This window comes from Poecilia reticulata, linkage group LG9 (assembly GCF_000633615.1).
Source record: "Poecilia reticulata strain Guanapo linkage group LG9, Guppy_female_1.0+MT, whole genome shotgun sequence".
NCBI lineage: Eukaryota > Metazoa > Chordata > Actinopteri > Cyprinodontiformes > Poeciliidae > Poecilia > Poecilia reticulata.
This window is the reverse complement of record NC_024339.1, coordinates 25,609,386-25,621,834: the sequence shown is the minus strand read 5'-3', so window position 1 is coordinate 25,621,834 and position 12,449 is coordinate 25,609,386. Positions and strand designations below refer to the sequence as shown.

Below are 12,449 nucleotides of genomic sequence, written 5' to 3'. Positions count from 1 at the left end.
CCCCCCCCCCCCAAAAAAGAAAATTTAATCCACCTGAATATTGCTAAAGTCATAGATGAACATATACTGTTTGCCTGTATTTTTGGCCACTCGTTTTTTACAAGGCATGCTCCATTCCCCATTGAACTATGTTGTTTATATATTACATTGTAATGTTTCTCTTTCTGTCAGCATGCGCATTGTGAATTTTGTCCTTTAGCTTTAGAAATACGAGTAAATGCAATTTATCACATTTCATATGAGAGACAATTTATGTCTATATGAGATAGTGAACAGAGAAGACTTAATCTCAAAGCCCTCAACCCTTTAGAGGGAGGTGGAGCTTAACGTCCGAGTCATTGGAGGGGCAGCATCTCATCTGCATATTAGCACAGAGACACCCCTATGGTGACCCTCGAATGCGGTGGAGTAGGGCGGAGAGGCTGGCTGGCAGCGTGCGGGGGGGGGAGTTCACCACCAGTTCAGGGTGAACGAGCGAGCGCTGCCGCATTGATCTGCTGGAGACAAAAAAAGGACAAAACAGAAGTAAAAACAATAGTGAGACAAAAGCCAACAAGTGAGGGAAAACAGGAGAGGTGAAAAAAAGATCACATTGCCTCAAATTGGATATAAATGATAGATTAGAGGTGTGAGAGGGTTGTGTCTCTAGTTCCCAGGGATGGGTGTTGTGATGAGCCCTACACAGGTAGCAGAGTCGCCGAGAGAGCGGGGTTATTGACTGCCATGATTGCCGGGCCAGTAAATTTGACCCTAGGCACTGACTGCCATCTGCTTGCCATATAACTCGCAGCGCAGTCCCTTATCTCAGAGAGATCAGAACCGCTTCTCCCCACGTACGTTCTCCCACATACAAATTGCACAAACACAGAGCACACCTGCAGGAACTAAACCCAAATCCATTCCTAGAACCTCACAGTTGCCTCGGGTCTTACAGTCACACACGTAAAAACACTCGCACACGTGAACATGTGGAGTCTCCATTGATGCGTCAGAGTCGGGTTCAATCTAATAAACACAGGGTCAGAGCAGCGGTCATCAGAGGCCTGTCTATGGTGAGAGAGCCTTTAAGGTACTTCCTAATTGTATCCCTGCGGCCTTTTAGTCTAGATTTTATAGCCGATTCTATGTACACAGGAGAATGCTGGAAGGATCAAAGAGGGGAGAGAGAAGCTGCAGTAATAGGGTCTATCTATATGTGCTAATTTAACTCTTACAAAAAGATTCAAGATGTAAACCCTTGTTGTTTGACTACATGTTTTTAGCTGATATTTTTATGATAGATATAAAAATCAAGCAACCTGATTTGTTATCAAATAAGTGAAGTGAAAATCTAATTTACAAGCCAACATGTGCTGGAATATAAATTTTCTGCCCTAAAGTTGGTTAGAACGTTTAGCATCCTCTCAATGCCATCCTGCTCTCCCTTTCTAGCGTACATAGGGCCATCTCATTGTGGCTGTTAAGGTCAAGTTACAGTGGTGTTGCTAACCAGCTGAGCTGTTGACCGGTGGCTGCAGTGACAATCAATTATCTATTAGCACCTGATCTTAAATAACCTTGAACAAGAACTAAAAGTATAATCTGGGCTTATCATCTATGCTTCGTTAGAATCTGTAGCAGGAATAGCTGCCACTGAGTTTACAAGCTGTCCAACTGAATATCTGGCCGATGATGCCCTTACCCGAAGAAACCCGAGGCGTGTGTACCAAATTTCAAGTTGCAGGGCGACCCCCGACTTGGGAACTTGCTAACCTGGAGGAGGTCAGAAGGAAACCCAGCACGGTTACCTCCCTTCTAGGTACTGCCAGATCATCTGATATGTTGGCTAGTTATGTCTCTCCAGCTTCTGGCTTGACTTTCCTCAATCAGCCCCTTAGAATGAATGACTACCGCTCCACTGGTTTCTCTTAGTGCACCCATTGTGCATATCTCTGGTTTTGTTGGAAGGACCACTTTCCATCTCCTCGGACATGCAGCGCTGTTGATTATCGGGTATCCGCTTGGATAATACATTAAAGCCGTCCCACTGGACTAATGGGTCAGAGGCTGCCATTGCTCTCACGCATAAGGCCTTAGTTTTACATACTGATTGGTGGGCCTCAAAAGACTTACTGTCTAATTCCACTATGATTGGTAGCAGTGCCTTGAAAAAGTTTTGATGCCATTGAACTTCTTTACATTTTGCCACCGTGCAGGCACACATTTCAATGTATTTTTTTTTTTATGATTGACCACAATAAATTAGTGGGTAATTAAGAGGTAAAAGGAAAAGAAGAAACATAGTTTTAATATATTAAAACTAAAAATTTGAAAAGTACAGTGTGCTTTTGTGTTCAGCTCCCCCTTTACTCTTAAGACCTTAAATAAAGTTCAGTGCATCCAATTTCTTTCCAGTGTTGCTAAATAGAGTTAATCTGTTGGTACTTTGATCGTAGGTAGCATAAAAATACCTGTTCTGTGAAGGTCTTAAAGATTTCTTTCAGAATAATTTTAAAAGTGCAGCATTATGAAGACTAAAAAACAGAGCAGACACCTCAGTCATGTTGAGATCAAAATTAGGTTCTAACAAAATATCTCAAAACCCACTCTTTTATTATTTGAAAATGGAAAGTGTGTAGTCGCACTTCAATTCATGGCCACTCACCTAAACAAACAGGTGAGGCTATGAAAATATTGATTTGTGAGGCCAAAGACATCTCTGGGCGGAGATTCAGCTGAGGTGACTAAAAGGGATTTTTTAAAGAAAACTACAAAAAGTCCTTTTTGCTGTGTACCATGAACAAAGTAAAGAACACAACAAACATACACAAGAAGGTGGTTTTTGGTGGTAAATAGCATGACTGGTACTGAAAGACAGCTCTTTGATTATGCTGACTTTTATCGCTTCTGTTCTCTGATGTTCTGATGTAGGTGTATACAGCAGAATGCAGAAGATTTGAGTTTTTAAATGCGATAGAAGCATCACAGTAAACCAATTTCTAAATACACCCGTGTGTGTGTGTGTGTTTGTTTTTCTATATTGCAGGCACTGAGAGGCATGAACTGACCTCCTGGATGAGTTTTGAGTCCATCTTCAGGTTCTTCAACGAAGTCCTGAAGACGAAGGAGGAAGAGGAAGCCGAAGAGAACGCCAACGTTGTCACCACACGCAGCGGCTCTCTGAAAAACAAACACCAAGATTTATAGAAAGCGCTCAGCATTGACTTGGACAAGCAGGACATATTTGGCGGTGCATCAGATAGGGAGAGTGCAGAAATTTCCCCCTCCCTAATTTTTTGTTCTTCTCTCCACCCCCCCACCCTCCCCCTAACCTCCTCACCGTCCCCTCCAGCAGCATCCCGGCTTTGTGCCCACTCAGTCGCCTTGTTGTTTGAGACAAGAGTGCTGGGGGTCACCACGTATACACCACAATAACGTTTTGCATTACTTCTAGATGACTGCAACTGTCAAAGCAATATGGACCTGAGTGTTGGCGCTTCCCGTGGGCTGTGGCCCGGCTGCGGGTGCGGGCCGCAGCAGCAGAGATTAAGGCTGACAGGCGCTGTACACAATGCGCCGTGGTGCACCTCTAATTGTCCTGACATCAGCCTGAAGTGAGCTAATGCCACCCCACCCCACCCCCAACCCCGTCCCGTCTGCACTGCTCAGCCTCTTTCCCTTTCTGTGTGTCTCTTCCTGCTCTCCACTGTTTTACCCTGCAGTCAGTCCAGTTCAAGTGACACGTCCTAAAGTTCACCATCATCTCAGTCCTGCTAGCGTGTTCTTTTGGGATTTTTCCAGCATTTCCTTTGTCTGCTAAATTTTTTTAATAAGAACGAATCATCTCTAATATCTATTTCTTAAAAAATGATGTTTTGTGTCTATTTTTAGCTTTTAAACTTGATTTTTCTCAATCGGTCTGCCATGATTTGTTTTTTCTTCCGAATGCTACTTCTTTTAATAAGATTGTTTTTTTTCTTCAAGTTTAAACTGAATTTATTCTGATACAGTAATACTTCCCATAAACAATGTTTTGTAATTTAACAAAGAAGCTGGTGCTTATTTTTGCAAAAGTTTAGTTTTTCTTGTTTTGTTTTTTTTTCATCCTTTATTTTTCCTCATGTGATATCCCTAAAATTGATGTGTGTAGCTGATTGAATGTGATGAAACTAATAATACAAATACAACCTGTTCTGAATATGAAGAAGACAAAAAAAAAAAAGCAGGACACCGAGCGTATTTAAAAATCACTTAAGCCGAGCGCCAAGATGGGGTTTGAGTGATATCTCATTTTAACGGGAGCCAAAAGTCAGCCCACAACACTCATAAAAGCCCAATATATCGCCTTACACATGTCAGGAAATCCTAGACTTCAATATTATTCTGACCCAGAATGATATTTCCTTAGAAGTTGGAGAATTGTAACATATCTTCTCTTTTTTTTTCTTCCTTTTCCACTCAAGTTCTCTTTGTGTGTACTTAGACCTGTCAAAGTCGGCTTCCTGCTCAGCTCCCATAATCTGACTGCGTGACACAAACATGTTAAAGATTTTTTCATAAAGCCGCTGTGTTTTATAAACCACTCGGAGCTTAATGGAATACATTTCTAATGCGTCTTGGCATTAGTAAAAACTCAAACTTGAAACAGAATCTTATGATACCTTAGTCGCATTGTCAAACATACACTTCCCGGGTTTGTTTTTTTTTCTTCCAATATTGTGAAACTTTCCCCACTGTGAAGCCCTGCCTCTCCTGCTCCGTGTGTCTGTGGTTTAAGGCGTTTGTGGATTATCTTTCTGCTGTAATGAGACAAGTGTGCCTGGTGGTTGCGAGCCTAATTTCCTTTTAATTTGATTTAGATCTCTCCAGGTTTCAGCTAAGAAGTTGGCTTATTATTTGATATTTGACGGCTCTCATTTCAAGATACCACAGCTCGCCTTTGTGCTTTTCAGCTACGATCAGTTAATTTCTCACTCTAGAATTTGTATATTGTTGCCTTAGGAGTAAACAACACTCTCCTTGCTGTTTTTTTTTTTTTTTTTTTTAATATCCAACAAGCCATATGTGAAAAGACCTAAAGATCCAAAGCACAGTCTGCAAATAAATTGCTCTTGAAGATTTTATTTTTATTTTATGCAGATCGTTATTTGTTATATTGGTTCTAATTGTTTTATCGTAAAATCTCCCAGAGTGTAGCCAAGGCATGTATTTCTCTTTATATTCTATTTTATTTCCTCAGTCTGTTGAATAATGTTTATGCAAAACTGTAAAGATGAACACCTCTGCATCAGTAATCACATTTCTTTTACATTGTTTTATTTTGTCCTGATTGACCCATATTAAAGCAAAAGGAAATAAATGAACTATGCATCTTTATTTTCAAACTGTTGTCTGGTTTTTTTGTCTTATGGTTTTACTTTTTGTGTCCTATAAACTAACCTGTACTGTTTAGTTTGTTCTATAAATGTTTGCATGCTTTCCTCAGCTCTTCACTGCTTGAACACAGGTCATCACAGCCAGAATGCAAATTGATCTTAAGGCATTCATTAATTTTTGCTGCTGGAAACATTACAAACTCTGCTCTCACAACTCATCACTGTGGTTTTTACACTCTGCTTATCTGGCGTTTCCTCGTTGTAAAGAGGGAACACCACTGGCTTACATTCATTTATAAAGCAATGCTGGGAAAATTACGTCTTTATCTATTTCGATTCTTGTCTCCAACAACAACATCACACTGGCTTCTTTTCAGAGGCCCCAGCATCCGCACAGAGTTTGGGAGAGTCACTTGTTCGTATGCAGCACCTTATTCACAGAGACATCTGAGAACCTTTTTCAACTAAAAAATGGAACAATATGCTTGAATCCTTCAAATGAGCTTTTTTTTTTACAGCTTGTGAGCAGTTTGTTTTATTCTGTGTCATTGCCAAGCATTTATATTGGTGTGCTTCTTGGCAGGCGGTCCTGAAGAAAGAGATTTTACCTTCCTGTTTAAATAAAATTTGATGCAGTATGTTAGATTTGATGCATCTGCAGCTGAGTACGTAGTAAATCAGAGTGGAGTTCAGTCACGATTTGGCGTCAAGTCACAAATGTAACGACTTCAAACTCAACATGATGAAATCTCAAAAGCCTTGAGATTTGAACGTCAATGATGTTTTTGTTTTTATTTCTACAAATATTATGATGTTTTTGTTTTTATTTCTACAAATATTATTCTGTGATTAGATTATATATTTATTAAGATAGCTTGTTAATGACTCAAGTACTAAAATTCTAATTTTTAGGACTTGGCACTCGCGTGTTATGACTTTGGGCTATAGACCCGTTTTTCTGGGGCCCAGAAAATTCCTGATCAGATTTCAACTAAAATTTTAAACCATTAAGCAACAAAGTGCATCCACTTTTACAGATTAGAACAAATCCCGAGTGGAGAGTTAAAGGAATAAGGAATGATAATGGGACCATGGTGAGTGTGCATTGGAGATTGCGTTGTGTTGTTTTGCAAAGATATTCTTTAAAAGTTCAGAAGATGAGCGTCAAAATCTGGAATCTGTAATTCCTGAGGTTGAACATCATATCAATTTTATATAGACTCTACTCTCAGTACATTCTGTGGCCCCTAGAAAGGCTACATTTACTACTGGAAGATCCTTGATTTTGCTTCTTACACATAAAATATTCCAGTTCAGATTTATCCTGTTAAAGAAGACATAAAGTCTTTGATTCGGGGAATAAAGCACTTTTTTTATTTATTAGTGTTGTTCACTTGTGTTTTCATAAGCCATCTATATATATATATATATTTTTTTTGTATTTGGAACCCGGTGAATAAAAAAAATTCAGATCACTAGAATACCCTTGGGACTTGAGTGGAAAGACTTGAGGCTTAGTTGCGACTTGCAAAGTGATGACTCAGTCCCAGTGCCACTGAGACGGATGCTTTCGTAAAGTGAGGAAGATGTGGTCTGAAAGTGGGATGGGAAAGTTGAGCAGCCGGATGTAACATGACCTGAGTCATTGTCTCTGCGTATCCAACAAGCTGCCTGGCGGAGAAGAACTTTTTTTGTTTTTCTTTTATAAAGTTTCTAAGCTGTCAAACTTTTTTTTTTATTAGCTTTTACAAGTTCCATTTCAGATAAACTTCTAACTCTTTAATAAACGTATATTAAACTGCAGATATCCACAGTTTGTCAAAATGAAAACAAGCCACAAACTGAAAAGTCTTTATTTTTTTTGCTTGTTATTCAGTCACAACCCTTCCACACACACACACCCCCACCCACACACACACACACTCTACCTCCAGCTCAGCAAAGGTTTTACGGCATCATTTGTTTTCACACGGTGAAACCGATCGGGTCATTAAACGCCCCCTCAATAAATCTTTAGAAATCTTTTCCATTAACCCCCCTGAACAACAAGTGGAACCAGGCGAGCACCCCTCACACAGTGTCAGGCCCGCAGATTAAAGAGGGGCATTCAATCAAACAAGTGATCTGCCCTCAACCCTCCATCTTTAAAAAAAAAAAAAGGATTCTGAACTTCTATGGGAATACATACAGCTCCTTATACATGCTTTAATGCACAGTGGGGTGGGGGGGAACTGTGTTTAAAGTTTAATTAAGCAACCTGCCTTCTGTCCAAAGCGATGATATGGTGGCATCATAAATTCTGACCTCCAGTCAGCTCCCATCAAAGGCAGGCGATAAATAGTTCAGACAGCAGGAAATGTTAAATTTTCCAGCAGGAATTAATGAATGCCTTAAGACCAATTTGCAATCTGGCAGGTGTGGCTATTTTACACATTTCATGGTAATATCAGAGGTTGTGAAAAACAAGTGTAAAGTACCACCCACCCTCTTTGCAGTTTAGATTTTTTTTTTTAATAAGGAGCGTGGAGATTTTTCTCCTTTTTTTGACAATGACAGTGACAGCAGAGTTTCTGGAAGATTTTTTTTTTCTTCCTCAGGTTATTAAATAACTGCCTTTTTTAAGGATACTGATGTGCAAAAGTAGAGTTCAGTTCAATTCTAAAAGTATTTGCTTCTTTTTGTAACAACAAATCCTGCCAACACATTTCGATTCAAATTTATCTGCAAATGTTTGTTCAGTCAACTGGCATTAGTTTAGCGTCGTGTCCAGACGTGATAGTATTAGTATGTTTATGCATATTTCAAAAACATTTTGCACACAAATTTAACTTTAGTGCTAATGTTAAATTGAAACTTACTTGCACGCTGAGCTTTTTAACCCTGACACAGCCATTGTCAGTACAGAACAAGCTTACACACCCCACTAAGAAATTAATATGAACATTTTAGCAGGATTTCCATTTACCAGCTGAGACCACGCATTAAGTCAAACTAGCTAGCTACACTAAACCCTGATGCAGCTGATGCTGATACCTTGTAGTTCTCAGCAAAGAGGTTTATATGCCACCTTGCTAAGATGGATTTAAAAGTTTATTATAATTACCATGTTCAATTTCTTTGTAAGAAATCAGTGCTTCATTTTTGTGTCTTTGTACGATGGTAAAACAAACCGCAACTGCAAAACTATCCTCCTAACTGTAATTACAGTAGCTGAAGGATTTATTTAAGGGGCACCTTTGTGTAGAATGCACATAAGTTGTCTTAGAATTAAATCTATAAAAAGTTAAATGAATATAAGCAGTTTTATTAGTTGAATTCTGAGAGTTTGTATCATCAGTGTCTTTAGGTTTAGCTTGTAAAATTTCCCAAATGATTTTTCGCTTTAATCACTGGAGAAAGTTTGCGCAGAAGTTTGTTCACTGTTTGAAGGACGTGCTTCTGATTGGAATAAGGCTTTCAGTCACTGGGAGCAGCTCCTGACGGACAAATTTACCAGACAGCTTTACAGTGAACCATAACGGCTCAAAAGCTGCTAAAATTTTGGAGGAACTGGGGTCTGAATGTCAGCTTTCTCTGAGGGTGGAGAGCATGATATTGAATAAAGGAAAAAGTCCTGCTGTCACAGGCTGATATTTCAATTTTTGCTTCAAGGGAGTTGTTGTCACGCTTGCTTGCCCCTGTCCGCTCTGATGTGTGCGCCGCCCCTGCAGAAGATGAACTCTCTCAAAAAAGGAACCAGGCATTAAACAAAGTTGGAATGCCACCCCTCTGACAACCCCACCCCCCCAACCCCTCAAACACACACACACACACGCACACACACACACACACACACACACACACACTCCTTCAGCACTCTCCAGCGGATCACTGTCAGATTGCTATTTGCATAATTATATGCTCAGCTCAGAGGAGAAAACTAACCCCCGAATTTTACGGGTCAACTAACTGCAACAATCAATGTTTTATCGGGTATACTAAGGGAAAAAAAACTATCTTTAACAATCGTAGTGTGGAGGAACCCGCTTTCTCCTTCTCCCCCTCTCGTCTCGTCTTTTATCAGCTCAGTTCAATTACATTATTGGCATGACTGCTTATCAGAAACAATATTTCCAAAGAAATTTGGGGGGATAGGAGGGAGAAAATGCAGCCCTCATCCCCACCCCCAAAATTTGAAGAAAAAGAGAGAAAATCTCGCACTCTTTTCTCTCTTATTAAACTCTTTTTTTTCTCTTCACACCCTATTGACCAAGAGAATGTCGGGCTCAAGTTTAAAGTTGCATTCGAGATTTGCATCCCTCTTTTTGTCCTCTTTTCTCTCCTCCTCCAAGGGCTCTTTAATAGAAGAGCCTGCATGTGTATACCAAAGCGCAGGGTAGATCTGAGCTCGGTGACCGGTTTCGTTAGACGTCATTACATATTCATTGACTTGCAGGGAAACCATTTAATCCAGTGGAAACAACTCCTCTTCAGTCGCCCTCTCTGCTTTGCTGTTCTAACGAGGACTCCGCGCCTGAAACGGCCCTTTGCGGGGACACAATCAGCGGTGTTTTTGAGGGGGAACGACCTTAACTCTGCAGGAGAGTTAACGGTGCAAGATGCGGAAAGCATGGAAGCACCTGGTGGGGGTCCCGACCCATTAGAAGGGTCGTGCAAGTCCCCAAACATGGAAGAAAGGTGTCTGGGGTTTTTTTGTTAGTTTTTTTTTAACACCATATCAATCATATTCTTGTTAAATCATATCCACCCCCATATTAAAAAAATAGAGCTTGTGAAATATAACACACAGGATAACCTGCTGTCGCCCTGCTCTCTCTGTCTTAAAGTCTATTTTTTTATTACTTGAAGCACTGCTGCAACTTTAATTATACAAATCTGCAGCTACATTGAGAGTCACTGTAAAATAATAATTACAACAAAAAAACAAAAAAAATAAATTCTAGGTTTTTATGATTTGGAAGCATGACTGTGGTAAAGTAGCGTCTTATTATTGTGGTTGACCTAGCTGTGTAAAACTCATCTTCATCATCATTATCGGCTGCAGCAACAGAAGCTGCAGGAGCAGCTATGATGTGTGTGCGGTGCGGGCCTGAGGATCCTGGCGTATAATGCTCCGATTGTGGGACAGCTGTTGGCAGGGGCCGTTTTACGGTGTTCACTCCATTTGGCTTTAATAGCCGCTTTCAGGCCAACCGCTACTCTATCCCCTCACCGCCCCTTCAATTACACCTCGTCTGATACTTTGCTGGCCTAAAGACTCCACGCAGCAAAACCCGCACACATGCCCACAGTGAAACGGAATGCATTTCAAGAAAGGGCACCGACTTTTAAGTTTTCGGGGTTTTAACTCCTCTGATGAACCAAGTAAAGCGGCGCAGGGGATGAAGGGAGGAAACAGCTTAGCGGTGTTTTAACAGGCCACCGATGCCTGGCAGAGGAAAAGTGGTCATTTTGACAGAGGGGGTTCCGTTAGGCTGTGATTGAGTAATACTAGAAATTGCTGTTTCTGGTGTTATTCGAGAGTAAGTATTTCAATTAAAAAAATTCTTGTATTGTTTTAGTTTTGTTTTATATTAAAAAAAGGCACAAACTATATTAAATTAAAAGTGCTGTAATTAGCTGCAAGGAAAAACAAAATTTCCTCTCAATGTGTCTTAGTCGATTGATTTAATAAACTCCAATAAAAAGAAATGTTCGATCGGAAGTCCTGACTCTATCGATTTACCACAGAAACGGTATCAACATGGTGCAAATATAACAAAACCTTAAAGGATCAAGAACTTTGAAACATGTAATTAATTTTCAGTATCTTATTGTTTTTATGGATTATTTTATTATTTAGTTATTGTGACATTAAACAGAGTAAAACAAAATAATATATAAAGCGAAAAATCACAATAGGACCATAGTTAATATATTTATTATTATTATAACAATAAAATACTTACAAATGAGGTAATAAAGCTGATTGAAACAACTGCCAAATTAAGATCGCTAGTACAATATGTATACATACATATTGTGTCTTAGTCATACATATTGTGTATACATACATATTGTACATATACACATAAAAACTTTGCCCAGTCTTTCCTCTAACACGTTCTTCATTGAAGTACTAATGATAATAGTCCTAGAAAGATGCTTTTTTATTGATCCGCAAATATCACCCTCGTGCATTCTCTTATTTTTTTTATGATTAAAAATCGCAGAAGGTCAGTTTTGAATGAAGCAATATTTTTAGTGCACTTTATAGCAACGAAATAATTAGGTATTTCCACAAATCCGTTAAGTATAACTCTCCCTGAGTCAATATATCTTCGGAGATGGGGAGATATCGATCAGACGGTGGTGGAAGAAAAAGGCCTTCTTTCACACTGTAAAAAAAAAAAATCCGCTTTTTAACAATTTCCCATAATACTTCTTATTGTAGTTTTTTTTTGTTTGTTTTGTTTTATTTTTATTTTTAACTTTATTAATATCTGATGGCGTCAGGATGGGTCGATGATTTTGGTTAGATTGAATCTTTTCTCTGTTGTTTTGTAAATTTAAATGAGAATTAAATATATATAAACAATTACTTTGAGTACGAAAATGTTACTTAACTCTACGGTTTTAAACGAACCGGAAAATAGAATTTGCCATAGATAAAATGTCTATTATATCCTAAAATAATAATAATAATAAAACAACAAAAACAATGAAAACCAAGCAACAACTACTTCTTTTTTTTTCCTTTGGAACTCCTACTCTCATCCACACACGCGCCGTCTCCTCTCTTTTGGGTTTAAATGTTAGAAAGGAAGGGAGCGCGAAGCGATATTAAATCACACATTATAGATGAGTTTCATCATGTGCTCGCAGCCCTCCGAGGATAAACACGGGCGGTGCGTGGGGTAAAGTAGAAGAAGAAGAAGATCCGCGAGTTATTATTACTGAGGGAGCGGCCTTTCACTGGCAGCGCCCTGCCTGCATCCTCATTACACCCAGCCCCTCAAAAAAAAAAAAAAAAAAGAGAGAGAGAGAGAGAGATGGAGCTCTAAATGAAGTTATTGCCATCCAATGAACTCAAATTAGCCGGGGCCACACCATGAC

The 12,449-nt window shown here is 39.4% G+C and overlaps 1 protein-coding gene and 1 long non-coding RNA gene across 2 annotated transcripts in view; one reads left to right on the top strand and one right to left on the bottom strand.

Moving 5' to 3' along the window:
- arb2a (ARB2 cotranscriptional regulator A) overlaps window positions 1-3,864 on the top strand; it is a 159,689-nt gene extending 155,825 nt beyond the window's left edge. The window contains exon 11 of the mRNA XM_008418923.2: window positions 3,026-3,864. Within this exon, the coding sequence (XP_008417145.1) occupies window positions 3,026-3,186 (161 nt within the window). The 3' untranslated portion in view covers window positions 3,187-3,864. The remainder of the gene's footprint in view (window positions 1-3,025) is intronic.
- Window positions 9-12,449, bottom strand: part of LOC103470466 (uncharacterized) — a 27,857-nt gene continuing 15,416 nt past the window's right edge. Inside the window, exons 2-3 of the long non-coding RNA XR_534494.2 lie at window positions 3,048-3,159; window positions 9-497 (exon numbers count right to left, since the gene is read on the bottom strand). This is a non-coding gene — a long non-coding RNA (uncharacterized LOC103470466). The remainder of the gene's footprint in view (window positions 498-3,047; window positions 3,160-12,449) is intronic.